Here is an 18,728-nt window from a genome sequence, read left to right on the forward strand (position 1 = left end):
GCTCCTGAGCGTCACATCAGTCCATTCAGCCTTGGTGACATCACCAGTAACTTAAAATGACAGCATAAGAGCAACAATTTTGACCCATTTTTGGCATTTTATAAGCTTAAGTAGTCTTGGGATCGTCACAGAAATAAAGAATATGCTATGTTACACCCTCAGAGTTTCAGTTTAAGGGAAGAAACTGTAAAATCACAAATAGTGAATAGAGAGTTCCTTTTGTGCTGTGTCTGTAGAGGCTCTTTAGTACAAATTGTTCCAGTAAGGACATGGAATAACTTATATTCAGCAATTTGCTTCTAGTTCCACCTGGTTCAGATGGTAACACAAGACTAAGTGTTTCTTGGCTAAATCCACCCACCTTCAGTTTAGTTAAATCATGTTTCTTTTGGGATTTTGCCATCAAAATGTAGAAAACATGCAGATCTGGAGATATAAAGAATATTTTTGTACCACAGGAATATCAATTAAGCTACCAACTCTCTAGATATGTAAATAATGCTAAATGACAAGGTCTCTGAGATTTTCATATATTTCCTCCCTGGATAACCTATATCATAAATTCAATAGTGCATATAATTTAAATTTATGATACACTATTGCTATTTTAACATATTTTGGGGCATGAGGTCTTCTCATATACATATGTATATATGCACGTCTCCCCAAACCATAAACTGCTTCCTAAACAGCATTTGTTGAGTATCTTAAAAAAGAATCTCTATCTGGCCTCAAGACTGACTGCAGTTATATACTATACATATGATTGTATGGTGGATGACAAAGTAACAATTCCCTGTGCCTATTTAACATCCAATTCACACATCAAATTCCTCCTTTAAATCTGCAGAAGTGCCCACGGTAAATCAAAGATTTCTGTAGTTGACTTGTTCTCTTTATCCCTCTGTCAGTGTCCAAAATGCCTTTCTTACTGATCTTTCTAACTCATAGCACCAAGAACACAGCAGTTATGACTACATAAAAATAACACACAAAATAGCAACATATCCTATTCATTATGCACCCAAAGGATCAGTATCTCTGATGGATTTCTAGTGCAAACAGCAATTTTGCATCTAATCAACAGGTGAACTGTTCTTTTAAACTAAGTCAATCAGGATTATGAGACAGAGAGAAAAAACTTCCAATGGCCAATCACACTCCTAATTTCCTAATCAATAAGTAATTCTAAGCAATTATTAAGAATTTATTTCTTAAATATATATAATTAAATACCTATAAATTTAACTTGATCTAAAATGCTTATAAATTGGACCTCCCTCTTGGTTACCTGTAATAGATTGGGTTTTATACTGTGTTCTCAGAAATAAAAGTACTTCACATCCTCAATGGCCACTTGAGTCAGCATGATTATGATTTCTTTGGTCCCTCTCAGCTACACACATACAGTCTGAAAAGACTCTGTAGGGATCTGGCAGACCTGTGAAAGTAAAGTTCTGGGACAGGATCTTTAATGGCATGGCAAAGAGGTAAATGATGTTGTCAAGGAGAAGTTGGTAAAGCAACTAATTTACATAAACTTGTTTACATCTATCAGGATTAACTCTCACATGAAAACAGAATGATTACAATTTAAATCTGAGCTATTTTTCACATGGTTCTACCTGTGTACACAGAGACATATGTCTTGCATCTTAGCCAGGTGAAGATATCAGGGTACACACAGCCCACCTTATGTTCTGTACAGATTGCATATCTCATAAACCTTTCCCAGATTCAACTTAGTTCCATCAGCTAGCATCACGTCTTAAAAATCGTTGCCTTTTAAATTCAAGCCATTTCCTCAGATCTTCTTCCTACTTTAAGCTATGAATTAGTCTTATGACCAAATTTAAAGTTTATTCACCTTACTCCTGACTTCAACATTAAGTCTTGTTGGCTTCTACCTTTCCTTGATACACTCCTGTCATCACTAACAAGCAGAATTACAAAATCTTGACAAGAACTAAAATTTCAATGTCATTTGAATAGATGCTTCTTAGTGTGTGTGAAAAAAATCCCACATCATATTTTCCTGACATTTTCCTTGACATTTCTTTTAAGAACAAGTAGGAATAACAGCATTAATAAGATGAACATACATCACAATTATATTATGATAATATGAACAAAATACTATAATGAATTCTTAATCATTACTTAGTATATTACAAATTTCATATGGAGAAAATAATAACTTACATACATAATGAATAATATTTTAGTAGCACTAATACAGTTATAAGTTAATTACACACTGTGTAGCTGATTTAGTTGCATTTAGCTAAGGAACTGTTCCAAGCTCACTGCAGATTAATTATGTCTTTAGGTATATACTCTCATTTATAACTGTCACTTGTAACCACAGCTGTTGATGAGGCTGCTCTGTAGACCCTTCCTTTATGAAAACAAATGCATCACGCTCCCAAAACAAAAAAGCAACAAAAAATCCCCAGCAAAATCCGTGAATGAGACTCAAAATCTCCACTAGCTAGGGTACGCAATGACAGAACACCAGAGGAATGTAAGTTTCATTTTACTGCATTTCTTCCCAAAAAATATCTCTTGTAGTATCTTAGTAAGGTTATGCCTCATTGCATTTTACTTAATAGCTAGCTTTCACAAATTTGACAGATGAAATTTAACATCTCAGTTCTAGAAATTGTTCTATTTTACAAATCCCATATATTAAAGAGAAGGATATAGGGATATAGGCAACTGCCAAAGACTCTCCCTATGATTTTTCTCAAAGGTTTTACTGACTAAGGAAACAAGTCACTTTTTAGGCCTTTGATTCCATGCCAGAAGAATAATTTGCTGACAGGAATGGGTGGTAAGTACTAGCAAGTGCATGAGATACTCATAAATCTAAAACAAGAAACCCTTTCTTAGTTCAAAGTTTTCAGCCTAGTTCTCACCACATCATGAAAAGTTAAATGAATCTCAAATACCTAAAATGACAGAAGAAAAAACAATCTACATGGGAAACTAGAAGGGGAGGATGATAAGTCAAAGTTAGACACACTGTATACCTGTTTGACTCTTCCAGGTTCACTGGGAAACTGTAGAGAAGTAATTACATTTACTAGCAAAACATTGCTACTTCCTGTGATTCTCTCTGAAGCAAAGAATGGTGCATGTCAGCCAGATATCTTTGTAAGATAACACATTTAATGTGGCCAGCATGGTCCTCCCATATTATGAGGACACAGCAGCTAAACCAATGACCAGTCATTTAGGTCACTTTAGGACAACCATGTTTAGGACAGTTCATAGCAGGGGAACAGACCATATCCAGTTTGAATTAAGATTCCCAAACTACGTGTTTTGCAGACAGAAGGGACTCAGCATCAATTGCTACACTCCTACTGAGCAAAATTACTTGCTATTTTAAATATAGCCCACAGAACTGTATTTTCACTGAACCTGACAAAATCCACAGTGAATTCAGCACAAACCTAGGTATTCTTACAGCACTGTAACAGGAATCACACACACAAGTCTAAATAAACTTATCTGATATATGTAAATATTTTCAGAAAGTTACAGCATTTGCTGGCATAAAATTACACTTTAGCATTAAAATAAAAATAAATAAATGACCAATCAAATAGGAAGAACAATTTCAATTATTTGAATCTCTTTACACTTATAAGAAATAAAAGAAACTGTACCTCAGGCAATCATTCTTCTTTTGTAGTAGTAAGACTTATAACACAGTAGAGTAAGCTACAAAACTTTAGTTCTCTGCACAGAAGTACTTCCCATATCCCGTGCAGTGCAGTTCAACCCTCAGCTAGGGTGCCCCAATATACATTATAAATGGTAGAATAATATGATGGCAGGGATTTAGAAGGTAAAATCCAGATCCATCCTGGCAGGAAGAAACTACTTAACAGGAAACACTACCAGCAATGTTGCAGTAAGACTTAAGACTAAGATAAACTTAAGACTAAGTGTATCTCAGTTATGTAATTCACATTCTCCATGTCCAGGGAAATGCTGCAGCACATTACTGAGAGGAAACCTGCAAAGAGCCTCCTATAGCTTCTTATTTTTTAATTATTCTACAGAGCCAGCTTTCCATGGCATGCAGTATAGGCTGTCATATGCAAAAACCAACCGCCTGCAACAAAAAACCCTTCATCATCATATTTGCCATACATTATATCCAACAATTTCTGCAGAAGAATTTCAATATTTCAGCAATAAAGCTGAAAAGAGTAAAGAAGGTTCAAACATGCAAGTAGCAAAACCTGTAAGAATAAATAATTTGCAAAAATTAGCAATGTGAGGAAATTAAACAACATAATAGACTGAACTATCAATGATTCCAATACAGCAGTATTTCAAATCTGGGATTAAAGTGTTCTGAACATGCTCCTTCGGAATAAGAACAGAGTTCTCCCCACAGATACAGCAAGTATTTTTATAGATTTGGCTACATGACTGCGACTATGAGAAGCCCAGTATCAATATGGATCTTGTAATATTACATTTGAATTCACACATGGATGAATTGTTCATTTTCTTAACCCTTTTTGCAGGAAAAAAAGTGTTTTGGATTACAAAGCAGTAATACTGTTTACAACGAAGTGTTCTTTCCCTCCTTGGCACAGAAATAATGCAATATATCACAGCATTCCATTAGCACATTCAAAGTGATGATTAGGATTCACAAAATCACTTAGGCATGTGTTTATGTTCATATTAGTTCAGCAAACCACTAAACATCATTTTTAGTTATGTATACCTAAAAATCCCACTTGAATAATTAATCAGTTTACACCAAATGCCCAGAATTCAACATATGCATTTGTCCAGTCATATTAGTGAAAATGCAAAAAATGCTTAAAAAATTACCCAAGTATTTAACTGCTTCATTAGATCAGGAAAGTTTAAACACATACTTAAATGTCACATTGCATCAGTGTTAAGATGTGCATGCACTTAAATTCTGCATTGAATCAGCAAATGTCCTCAGGATATTTTCCTATGCAGAAAATAAATTCCTATTTACCACCATGAATAGCAAAATGCTAAGAAGCTTTAAAATTTCAAAATATGGGGCCAACATAAAACTTAAATTCATTCACAGCAGTAAATATTATATACAATAATAAACACTTTTTTGTAATAATAAATATACCATAAAATAACATAGATAACAAAATAATATTAAAAAAAAAAAAAGATTATGTGATCCCCTGGTCAGTTAGAGGTCCCTAAGACTCTGATATTTGAGACTTAAAATTCTGGTAGTCAACGTTTCTGTTGATGCTAATGAATGTCCTTTCTTGAGAAAACAAAAAATACGACTTCTATGTAAGATATTTCTTACTTTTTTTCCCCAGTCTTGCAAAAACAAAAAAAAGAAGGTATAATGGAAGTGTAGGTTGATGACTTAGACTGTAGTGATGGGGAAGCAGACTCATAATAAGCTCAAATTTATGATTATGAGAATTAAGAAGTCATATTTTTCCCTACTGGCAGAATTAGAGGCTCTTAGTGACTGGTTAAGGTTGAAGAATATTAAATCATGAGCCCCCAAATATCTATTTGATAGTGCATTTGGATAGTAACATACTAGGTGTCATAAAAGTCCACTTGTCTTTGTCATAGACCTTTACTACCTCATGAAAATAATTCCTCAGAGAACACATCTTGATCGGAGTATTACTTACTAGTATTAATGAAATTTCCCCTCTATGTGATAATTTGTATTTTTTTACTAATCCAGCATATAATACTGCCTTGTTTCTCAAAGAACTTACAGAACATTTCCAGGCACATTCAACTATCGTTACTGCCTTAAAACACTTGCAAAAAATATTTTTGCTGTAGATCATCCAAGTGAGAATATCACCATATTGCAATGAAATCAATTACCACATGTTGTAAAGACTGAATGAAAGACTGAGGTGTTCTACTTCCCTAAGTTCTCTTTTAGCCATAAAAAAATTTACCTATTGATTTTAGAAAAGAGTAATTTAAGTTTCTGAATTTCCATGTACAAGTTAATCAAATGGACAAAAACAACAGATGGAACAGGAATCTGGATATACCAGTTCTCTTCCAGGTTACTGTCTTAATTGCTGTCCTAGAGCATTTTTTTCCCTCCAATATGTTCTTGTGTATGTGTTTGCACACGTAGTCAAAATTTCAGCTGAAGGGAAGCTGGAAGTTTCTTATTTAAATCCTGTGTCAGTAAGTAGACAGATCAGATGTTTTCCATATCCTAAATACCTCGTGCAAATGAAATAATCTGAATAAGATCAGCTGTAGCTTTAAGCTTCCTAAGGAACTTGTTTCTGCTGAAAACGACTTTTTAGCGTATGTAGATAAAAGAGCACCAACAGCAAAGGTCCTAAGTAGGCTTACCCTAAAGCATGTACTCAGGTGATCAGTGGAGATAAGGGAGAAGCAATTCTGGATCTACAAAGAATATAAGGCTCTAAGGGACTGCTGGTTTCCTAAAGGGCAGCAACCCTTGCAGTCCTCCTAGCCAGAACACCAGGCAATCACTTCAGTGTGAACAGAGACAATATCTATGTTCTTTACATATGTAACATACCTACAACTTGGTCAAAAACAAAAGTTCAAAAATTTTAATGGAATCTGGCCCAAGAGGAAGAAAGTAGAGATGAATATCAGAGTTACCTAATCAGTAATTCATACAGAACACTTGAAGTTGAACACAAGGATACATGATTGCTAATATAATCCTTTTTGCTAGTATAACCTTTTCTGTCTTCTATAAATACCAGTAAGTACCATATCATTTGGTTTATTCTTACACCTTGAATTTTACCCAAACAACAGTGAGAACTGCTTTCATTTTAGAACAGTATTCACTGTTTTAACATAGGGAAGGCTGCACTGTGCCACAATTTATCTAGTTTAATTTTCCTTAAAGTCTAGCTCAGTAATATTTCTTTATATACAAACTTGTACTAAAAGACAATGCAGATGTTTTCAAGTTCAGTTTATGATGCTCCAACAGTCTACCTACAGAGCTGCAATGGGCTTAGCAGCATATGCTCTGCAATACACTATGTAATTACAAAAATTCAAGTGATAGTTAAACAGCACTGATAACATTTTATCTCCTATTAACATCAGATAAATTTGTGATTTATTCAAACAGTAAAAAAAAGAAAGAAAACAGAAAGGAAATGTTTACGGTTAAAGATCCTCAGTACTGATTCATGTTGACCTAATTATGGCTCCATAAAGTCTAAACTCTAAGCTAATTCAGTGGCAGAACAGTAAATTCAAAATTATGCTTGCTTTTGGAAAACCTACTTTAGGACTCACATCCTAACATCTATTCATAACTTCTTTCAGCATTATTACCCACAAAATGGAAAACAATAAAAAGAGCTATTAGTAACTAACAGGAAAGTCAATGGGAAATAGATGAGTTGTTTAGTTTAAAAATTGTTACCTTTTTTGAGATAAGCCATTGTCTGAATCCAATAATTGTTTTTAATTAATATTTTCAAGTAGTTTACATAAAAATGTAAAAATCCAGAGTCCAGGTTCTCAGGCGACTACGATTATCCCTTTAGTTTGGCCTACAGCTATTTGCTCCAATCAAGAAGGAGCTTCTGAAAAACTCATCTATCTTTAAGAATAAGAATTATTTATTGTGAGATATCAAATAGCAATGAGATGTTTTTTAAAAGAACTTCACCATAGATTTTGCATGATTTCATGTCTCTTGAATACCCACCTGGAAGAGAAAGCACAGAAAGGAAAGATATTGTGCTCTCTCACACATTCCTACCCCTAAGTATGTAAGATGTTTTCTTCCCCCTTCCACGTGCTCCTTTCAACTAAGCATTTAGTGGAAGCCAAGGTTTCTAATGTTTAATCAAAATGGAACATTTAATGATGCATTTCTTCCCTTATCAAAACACCTATTTTGTCTCACTTTGAGACTATCATTTGAGAAGCACTAAAAATAAGCAATATAGCTTCCCTACATATTTGACATTCTTCACCAACTTCCCAATAAAAGATAAACAGCCTTGACAGTCACTCCCTTTTCAGTGACTAGTATCAACAATACAGCATTGCTTGACAACTAAGCTACTTATCCCCAAGTTTAAAAGAACTCTTTCTTCATACCTTAGCACTATGTAAAGTTCCTGGCCATGCCATTATGGAGTTTCCTAACAGCACACATGGAAGTCCTTCTCAGTAACAATGTTCTCACGTTGCTTTCCTCTTTTGATTTTATGTGAGAGTTTGCCCCATTGTCTGTTGGTCACTCATCTTCCATGGTTGCTGCCCAGGTCTCAATCAGCACATGATTATTTCACCATCTTCCATGTTTATCTTGTTTTGTGTGTCCTTCAATTGAGTATATTTATTGTGAATAGAATATAGGCCCATCCATTTTATAATTAACAATGTGCATTTATGCTTTACTATGACTGCATCACTGAAGAAAATGGCTCAATCTAGGCACAATCTGAGAGTAGACTTCAGAAAAATTGTCTGCAAAGATAGGATTTACTTTTTAGGGTATCATTATCCACTTTTTTCCTCTTGTTCTTTGAGTAATGCATAGAGTCATGAGTATATGGCTATTCAGTTTGAGGATAATTTTGTTTGCTTGGGTGTTATTTTGAGGCTATTTTGGAGGAGGTATTTTCAAGCATTGAACTGAAGAATTATTACTGATTTTGTGAAAATACTTCCCTGTTCTAAGACAGCATTAGATTAGGGAAGTGTTGGCATTTTGGGGTTTTTTTTGTTTTTTTTACAGGCTTGAGATACAGATTAAAAAAAAATAGCTAGGGTAAAAGAAACCAGGTGTGTTACAAACATAGGTTTATCTGAAGCACCTGTCCACATATACCTGTTGAGCCACCATTAATGGTATGCAGCTGCGTGCTTGAAGAAAGCAGCAAAAGTTAAACTGTTTTATCCATAGGAAAATGTTAACCATGACAAATAATATGTCCAATGAAATACTCTGTCAACACACAAACCACACAAACACACACACTCCCTCTGATTATAGGAACAACAAGTTGGCAAAATGAAGTGACAAGACTGAAATTCCAGTACTGCAGCAACTGCAGAAATGCATTGCAAGCCCAAGAATACAGTCTGTGATAACAAAACCATACTGACATTACTGAACTCTGTCTCTGATGGTCACTGGGATATCAACCTAGTGCATAAATGTACGACTATTAAAGCTGGTTGGGTAGATTATGGGGAAAATAACTTTTATTTTCTCTAAAGTACATCAGTAAGTGAACTTTCCACTGTTGGACAGTTGGCCTGATGTTTCCCATCTCTGTCATGCCTCCTCATTTGTCCTGTAACACTACCAGCTACGTTTGTCCAGCTCCCCAAAGCTGCGACTTTCCAAGCCAAGCTTTCATTTTCAGATCACCCTACTATATTCTTGAAGAGAGTTTTTTGGTTTGGTTTTTCTTGGGGTGATGGTATCTTTGTTTTTTAGAGCAAATATGATTTGACTATAATGCACGTTTTTCTTGGATATTTAGCTTGTATCAGTGACTCCAGTATTATTAGGAAGCAGATGGAACTTCTCTTCTGGTATCTTGCCATCCTGACAGAATGATGGATGTGAGCAATTGAAAAATCTTTATCTCATTCTACATTGCTCTTAGATGTTTTCTAGCTCCTGCTTTGAAACTGACACATGGTTTGGCGTCCGCTTTTTATGGTCCTTCCGTGCTTTATGTTTCCATCACGTTGAACATTACCCACACTCATTCACAGCTGGTTACACATACATTTCTGTTTCTTACCTTTTTCTCTGTACTTGGACATAGCACAGTACTTATGTACATATCAGAGCTTTGAGATTGCCACAGGAAAAACGGGGTTTTTGGCTTGAACATACTAATCAAACCTTTCACGTACACATGCTACTGTCTCCAGCATTCCTTTCAACTTAGTGTATCATTTTCCTTCCAAGAGGTAAATTGCTTTCAGACTGGTACCTATGATAAAACAACTAGATTTGTAGATAAGGAGACAGCAAGGGATGTTATGCTCAACTTCAGCAAAGTTTTGAACACTAGCTACCCCAGCATTCTTGTATCTAGCTTGGGATATTATGGTCTTGATTGCTGGAGAGATTTAAAAAAAAAAAAGACTGACTAGATAAGGTGATTAACAGGTAAGAGGGCACCTCCAGAAAGGTCTAATAGCAGACTACAACTACCTATGAGGAGGTATCAAGAGGACAAAGACAGACTCTTCACAGTGGCACATATGACAGGAGGATGAGAGACAGATAATTTATGTTGAAATGAGAGATCAGACAGGATGTAGGGGAAAAAAACCAAAAAAACTCAAACCATTTTCATCATCAGGACAGTCAAGTACCACAACAGGTTGCCCAAAGAGGCTGTGCCATCCTTGGGGGCTTTTAAAATCTAAATGGATAATGCCCTGAGCAATATGATCTGCTCTCACAGCTGACCCTATTTAGAACTAATGACTTCCTGCAATCCTTTCCAACCTGAATTATGGCTCTAAAACATCAAGAGTTCCATGTCAAGCACAGTTTTATTTAGTTTTACTCTCCAGTCCTTTCTATACATGCATTTAGATTGTTTGTTATTAAGCACAATTTCTGCCATACCATTAAAAAGTTCATACAGCAAGTTCCATTCATGTTGAATTAGAGACTGTGCTTATTATTTGGCAAGAATCTATGAGGCAATGTGCAATATGTTGTAGGTCACCATTAGTTTTCACGGTGCGTTGAAAAACAGTAAAAATTAAAAGAGAGCGTAATTCAATCAAGTGTAGGTTTCAGCATGTAGGCAGGAAGAATCACCCAGGAAAACCCCAAATGAGGTATGAAGTAATGACTCTTCAGAATAGCATCAGAAATTCACTACAAATCACAAATCAAATATGAATAAAGAAATTCTGCTAACATTAAGAAGCGTAGATACTACATAGAAAACCACAGAGAAACACAATCAGAGATGCCGTTCCTCAGACATGAAGAGCTGCTTAAAATCCTTTTCCTTCTAATTCATTCAAACTGTGAATTTGAAGTGAACTTCACTTCCCTACAAGGCAGAACCAAGAAGATACCAAGAAGAGGCTTTCTTTTTTGTATTATTGTTTTCTTATTTAAAACAGCCCTGAAGAAATAAAGAATGCAACAGTTCCTTTAAACAGTTACTTGACTATGTAAATGCTAATGGAAAATATTACTTAAGAGTTCTTATTAAGTGATTTGTTTTTCCTTTATATTTTTATAGAACCTTCAAACTGACAATATAAATTTAGTATTATAGCAGCTCATAAACCATTACGAACAACACAAATATCTTCTTTATAAATGGGAAGGTAGAAGGTCCTGAAAAATAATTCAGGTTTGAATGTGAGCAAGTAAATTTATGCAAATTGCTGTCAGTCATCAATGTATTCATTTCACTAGCAAAACAACAAGATTATAAATGATCTCTAGCCAACAGTTCTTCATTTGAAGGCATGTAATGCAAATATTTATTCAAAACAGAAAAAGAAAATCACTTAAGGATAAACATAAGTCTTACCACGCCAATAGAAAAGTAGTTATTGATGATGTTGTAAGGCACTGGGTCTCCCTTCTCATCTTTATCATTGGGTATTACTTCGAATTTCCACCTGTCCAGTAAAATCTCTGAGCTGTTCTCAATGTCTTTTAAGATCTTCATCAAATTCTCACCTTCATACCCTAGCAAAACATAAACCCAGTTATTTAATCAAGCATAATAAAGTTTCATTACTTTTTTTTTTCTCTTTCTAGATGATTGAACAGTACTCTGAGCAACCTGATGTAATTGAAGATGCCCCTGCTCATTGCAGGGAGGGCTGGACTAGTTAACTAACCTTTAAAGATCTCTTCCACCTCACAATATTCTATGACTGTGACTGGAAAAATGAAAGCAATGCCTATAAAACCTTAAAAGCAGGATTCTGCTTAAAATGTTGACAATTTTCCAGCACTTGTCATTAAAAGAAGCACAAATACAAAGCTAATTAAGCATGTAAATTTAGAGTAATTCAATATATTTCAGTGGACATCAAATTTGTGATGAAAAAAACAATTAAATCTTCAAACTTTGTGAATCTCTTGAACTTTCCATAAAGCAAAGGTTGTACTTCGCAAAATGTTCTTGATGAGAAATTAATATTCAAATTCCTTTGATTTCAAAATTTCTGGAAAAGAGACATATTGCTGTTTTGCCTGAGAAGACACTGAAAGGTTAAAAGCCAACTTCTAATTTTCATTGATTGTTTCAATCTGGTTTAGCATAACAAATCTAGAATTTCAAATCCATATCTGATAACTTTATAAGCAAAAGTAACATTTTTGATTATCTCAACAACAACTTCATGAGCCTCATCCTGCTTTGTGGAGAGAACTTACTCTTTGTTGCAAATAAGCACTCACATGTAATTCACTAAACTGAGTAGAAAACTTGTTTATGCCCTCATGAGTATATACAACACACACGTGTGCATGAAGAAAAACTGTGGAGGCTTTACTACATGACATTATCAAGTCTGAATATTATTCAAAACAAACAACTTAGTCATAGATAGCTAAGATCTGGGGATTCAGTACTTCCTCAAAGCAGAAAAAACAAGATTTCCTATTCAAGCTGCATGTACTGCTGGTGTTATTAACAGCTTTAGCAGGGCAAGCCATTCAAAGCCTTCTTGCTCAAAACCCATTGCTGATGTATTTGTTCATGGTTGCCTAGCACACTTCTGCTAGTTACTGCCAACCACCACATGACAGCAGCATGCACAATTCCATTTCTCTGCATCCTTGAGATCACTCACCAGAAATTTAGTTTCTGGAATCCCTGTCTCCTTTCCCATCTATGGAAATTCCAGAAAATCTGTACTATGGTATTGTTCACCACAAAACAACTTGGCAAAGAATGATGAAACACAGAATATTTCCCTACTGTTTTCTCTACTTTAGTCCAAATAGAATCACTTAAGTTATAGAACAAAAATAAAAGTGAAGGTAGGGACATGTCCCAGCTAATGTATTTAAGTGTTCTCATGGCTGACCCTACTTAGAACAGACTGCACTAGTGACTTCCTATGACCTCTTCTAGTTATTCCATGGATCTATGAACAATTTAGGAAGTTAAGCAAGGCTGATTTGAATAGGTTTTGTCTCATTTGTTTTCGTTTTTTCCCCTAAGATTATGAGAATGTAAACAATCAACAGTTGTGACAGATAAAATAAAGGAGGTTTTCAAATGATTTGACAGAACATTATGGTTAACAAAGTGCTATAGCATGGAAAGTACTGAGAATTTGCTAAAGACTATCTGGCAACAAGGCAGACATTTGGAAAGGAAAGTGATGAGACAGAAGAAGTAAGATATCTACAAAGGCTGAGAAGCTCCAAATAAAACAACCAAGTTCCAAATGCAAAACATCTCAACTGAAACAACCAGGACCTGAAATAGACCTGGCTATGAGCCCATAAAGTGAGGTGTTTTCACCACAGACTGAATATTTTCTAAGATTTTCTTCCTTGTGTATCTTTCAAGTTATCCTGTAATATGGATTCTGAATGGAGTTTTTTGGAGGAGCTGAGAGTAAGTATCCATACACTCAGCAAAGGATGCAAAGGGTGTTAAAGGTTAGATTTTCTAAATATTCTTCTTTCAGCATTCTTTGCCTTCTCATTTTCTAATAAATAGTACCACAGCACATTGTCTGGAATCCTCTGTAGGAAAACAGAAAGGGAGTGGATCAAAGGAACTAGTCCGAGGCTAAGACATGCTTTTCATTTAATATTTTTAAAGATTAAAAAATATTAACTACTCCTAACCCATTATTAGATATTTTCAGTAATCCTTTCAGAACAGTCACAATTAAAAGCCGTTTAAGACAACTGGAATATGTATGGTAAAATGCCAACCAAACAGCTATACACGATTCTTATTACACCTTGGAACGTTTTTGGTGTCAGTAGAAGCTACAAACAAGGTATGAAGTGTGACTGCAACCTTTGATGTCTTACATGTGCATACAACAATTATAAACAGATCACTCCAAAAATAGAGAAAGTGATAATGGCTCTTTATGAAAAACAAATCCAAATGTAAATGTTGATATAAATTTATTTTAAATTTAATTCAATAACAGATTGCATTTTGATTACCTCCTCCCCATCTCAGACACCTTGCTAAATCATTGCCAGTCCCAAGAGGCAGGATAGCAACAGGAGGATGCTTAATCAAGTTCGCTTTCTCTGTGAATAAAGAAGGAAAAAAACACAACTAAGGAACAAAAATGATCTAATTGCATGGTATTATATAACTGTGTTAGGTTTTGTTTCAGTGAAAGACTTGCTTTGTATATGAAATCATGCTGCCTGCTCTGCAATGGGCATTTCACCAAGTCAGTCCATTTTGTCAGTCCATATCCTTCTCCACTGGATATTCAACCCTTAATCCTCATTTACTCATTTATTATCATAAGGATTTTGTAATCTGAATTGACTCCTTTGTTATCATTAGGACTTTGTAAAGCATAAATATGACAAACATTCATGAAAAATGATACTCAAGATCTTTCCAAGAGTGAATATGTTGTTCTTGCTCTAGTTCTCAGCTCTGCCATTCCCAGCTGTGAATACAGAAGAGTGATAGTTAAGGGCGTGAATAATGAGGTGAACCTTCTACTTTGTCACCTGGGTGACCAAATTTGTGTGAAACTGTGTATTCACCTGGATTTGTGTCTACACCTGAGCACCACCAAGAAGTCACTGGAACTAACACAAGACCTTAGATAGGTTTGCCCACCAGGAATTAAACCTCCAAAGAGAGCACTGACCTGTCTGATCAAGTCTTCAAGTAGCAATTTGCTATTTATTAAACAATGCTTTGAAATGAATGAATTTATAGCATCTTTTCAGTCTTTACTGGTATTTTTGTAGCATTGTAAGCCCAAGGATCTTTTCAAAATCCAATGAGAAAACCCTTGTCAAGAAACACAGCCTCTCTGAAAACTGGAACATATATTTCAAATACATAATTTGTCAAATTTCCCATTTAATGTGTATGAATAGCATGTCTAGTTAAAAAGTTATATTTAATTAATCAGTTATTTTGTTTATAGAATTTTTCTCAATTATCAGCAATAATCAGCAGGAGTTTATACAATGGATGTAGCAGGGAAATCAATATTTATCAATATTTTAGAAAGATTTACCATTCACATAACCATTTTAATGGAAATCTTACAGAGAATGTAATATTTAATAGAGTGATTAAAGAAAACTTTTTAAAGTTTCCAATTGATGAGAATTATTTTTTCCTTTTATTTATTTTTTATTTCTTTTCTTTTTTTAACTTTCTTTTTTCTGGCTGTGCTCTCAGCTAAAGCTCTTTGTATATCAGGAGATCAGGGAAGACCAAATTAGAAAGTGTTTAGAAACAGGTGTACCCTTACACTTTATATGCTGAAGTGCTTTTGCCCCCTAAAAAGCACTATTGAATATATATTTTCTGCACCTATGAAAAAAGATGGTTCCTGGATTCTTGAAGTAATTTCTTAGTTGTATACCACAAAAAATGGTGCAGAACATAGTATATTACTGAAAGAGAAAATAAGTGCATGACATTTTAGACCTCATGAAAAAACTGATGACACAATAAAAAGCTGCAAAACTTTGTTGCTTCCAAGTTTAGGCAATGCACTTGATGTTTCTGTACATTAATTTATGACTCTGAAAGCTACTTGAGAGCTACTTGCAGTAGCTTGCATTTGCAAAAGACTTTTTTCCAACCAAGATTAGAAATATTCCTTTGCTATCATTCCTTCATGACATCAAGTTTACTGTTCAGTGAACTTTTCTGGTCCCCCACAAAGCATACACTTTTAAACACTTTAGTTAAAACTTAAGTTGAGTCTTTTGACCTGTCTTGATCCACTTCCTAATTTTCACTGTAACACATGCCCACTATTTTTCTCTGCAGCCTAACACCAAATAAATGATCATGTGATGTGGAAGACATCCTCCTTAATAATCTTTGAGAAGATTAAGTATATTAAGTCTGTAATAACTAGACTTGTGGGCCTTCCTTATGATTTTTAAAGAGGACTTTGCAGACAATTGACTGAAAGAACTCCAAAACTGAATTACCTCTTAATACATTATCTTAATTTTGGGATAATATAGTAAAAACAAAAATTTGGTAACCAAAAAAAGCAAGTGACCTAAATTAAATTTTCTTAAAATTAGCAAATTCAGTTGGTGAATAGCCTTCAAACTGAAATTGAAATAGATTAATTCAGATTTCTTGCTTTCAGGAAATCCAGAAACTTGTCTAGAGATTTTAAATAACTTTCGTTATTTGAGTACCCTTAAAAATAATCATGTCCCAAACTAGCACATTTAAAAAATTTAAATGAACAAGCTGTTGCTTGAAATAGCTGAATCCATGCATTGGTACATAAGGAAGACCATTAAAATGAAGTCCATGAGGCAAGCAAAAGTGTGTGAAGGCTGTAGATTACCTATGCAATCCAAAATCCAGCCCACTGTTCCATCTCCACCACATGCTAGTACTCTGAACTCAGCAACATCTCGGAAAAAATTTAACCTAAAAAGAGTAAATGAAGATACCTAATTATGATCAATAAAATTGTGCATTATATAAACATGTTATGGCTTAAGACATTTTGTTTAATAGAAAATAGCAAATGATCACTTAAAATAAAAGTCACTTATGCTTATGTATTCATTTTTTGACAGATAAAATCCAACATTATTATTAATTATTCTCAGTCTTATCTGAAAAATTTAAAACAAAATTAATGATTCAAGGGTTAATATGGTACACTAACACTAGAAAAAGTTTGGACCTGATGGTTGGGCCAATCTTTGTCTGACATTAAATCTTGTTTGCAACTATTGTCAAAAATCATTCTCTGTTCACTTAGTTGTAAATGTACTAGGTAGTCTCTCAAAACAGAAAAGTCTAAGTTGTCTAAATGTATTATCCATAACATTTATTTGTGAAGCTCTTTCTATAAAGCTATATAAAAACTTCATACTTCTGGTAGAACACTGGTACATATTAAGCTGAACATTCAGTGGTTGGTAAAAACAACTTCGCCTCATGGTTTAATACAAAATGAGAAATCATCAGATTGAAGATCTTCATTCCATCATCCTAAAAACTGTATTTTAAAAGTAAAATAACTTTGGCAATATTTGCCTGGCTATTTCTGCTTCCATATCCATCAAGTGAGTACCACCACCTCCTCACCCATCTCCTTCTATAACAACGTTGCATAATGTTGGAAAGGGAGGATATTTAAAACAACACTGGCTGTTTTAAGGTTCAGTATTTTATATTGAAAGCATCACTTCATGACAGCTTTAGACACATGCTGAAATCAGTCCTTACACATAAACTGTCACTAGACAAAAAAGTTCCAGTAATTTTGTCATATTACTATGTATGCATGTGTATGTTCATTCACATGTATTATATTCATTATTGTTATAGATATATTAATGGATATTCTATATCCTAGTCACAAGAACTGATATACAGTTTGCAATCTCTTAAAAAATGCACAACTAATATATTTTAAACAAATTCCTGAATACAAATAAATATAGACAATAGCTTACAGGTGTTTAATTCCAACTGTTTCCCATACGAAATTGTAATGCTGCAGGGAGAATTAGTTTCTGTCTTTAGGAAGTTATACAATTCTTTTGGACCTCTTGATAAAATCAAGAACACATGAAAAATTACAGAGTAAAAAAGCAAGAATGGGAGAAGGAAATTAAAAACACAATGCACAAAAAAGTTATGTAATATGTAGAATAATAGAAAGGACAACTTCTTGTTTTATTAGTTTTTGGCCAGAATTTCAATTTTAGCCAAGTTGCATAGAATTAAGCTCATCACATGTCCCATCCCCTGTAATTTTCTTTGCTCAGAAGAGCTCTTAAGCAATTTCCAGTGCAAATATAATGCCTGAAGGATGCCTACTTGCCTTGTATTAAAGGCTGCCTTGCCCTTCTCACCCCTTTTATGTTCTACTTCACACATCTGCAGGAGAAGTGCTGTAGGATCTCCTGTGACCCAAAATGTCACGTGCCAAATCTGACTGGGTTCACGTGGGGAACACATCTAATAAGAGTATGTGCTGAAAGATCCTCTGCTGGGAGCCCCCTGCCAGGCACTGAGATGCGCCCTGGCCCACGGGTGTGCACGTCCATCCCTGCTCATGGCCTGGCACAGAGACAAACACCTCCTGCCACCAGCACTCCCACTGCAAGCCAATGGGTTGGCAGAGAGTCACCAGGTGATTCTCTGACATTGCTTCCTACACTGAGAGTATTCCAGCTTAATTTAAAGTCAAATTATAGCCCAGAGGTGATGGCAGGGTACTCACTGCTATTATTTAAGCATTTCCTCACAGAAAAGAAAGTCAGGAAAGAACCAACCAACCAAAACAGCACCAAAAGCACAGGGTTGATTTTAGCATTGCTCCAGACTGGGAAAATATAGACTTAAACCTCTGTCTCTTTTTATAAACAAGCTTCTTCACCATATGGACATCAAAGATCCTTTTGTTTTGACTGTATAGCTAATCTTCATCAAAAAAGTGTAACTTTTAAAAAAGTGGGGGACTGAAAAATCTGGTGAAACCATATTGTCAAAAACATTTTC

The 18,728-nt window shown here is 34.8% G+C and overlaps 1 protein-coding gene across 8 annotated transcripts in view; it reads right to left on the reverse strand.

Moving 5' to 3' along the window:
- Positions 1-18,728, reverse strand: part of DGKB (diacylglycerol kinase beta) — a 377,398-nt gene that overhangs the window by 178,372 nt on the left and 180,298 nt on the right. For all 8 annotated transcript variants that reach the window (XM_058024167.1, XM_058024175.1, XM_058024191.1 and 5 more), the window contains 3 exons: positions 16,552-16,637; positions 14,192-14,281; positions 11,571-11,731 (listed from right to left, as the gene is read on the reverse strand). In XM_058024167.1, coding sequence (XP_057880150.1) covers positions 11,571-11,731; positions 14,192-14,281; positions 16,552-16,637 — 337 coding nt within the window. The remainder of the gene's footprint in view (positions 1-11,570; positions 11,732-14,191; positions 14,282-16,551; positions 16,638-18,728) is intronic.

The sequence above is a fragment of the Melospiza georgiana genome, chromosome 1 (genome assembly GCF_028018845.1).
Source record: "Melospiza georgiana isolate bMelGeo1 chromosome 1, bMelGeo1.pri, whole genome shotgun sequence".
Taxonomy (NCBI): domain Eukaryota; kingdom Metazoa; phylum Chordata; class Aves; order Passeriformes; family Passerellidae; genus Melospiza; species Melospiza georgiana.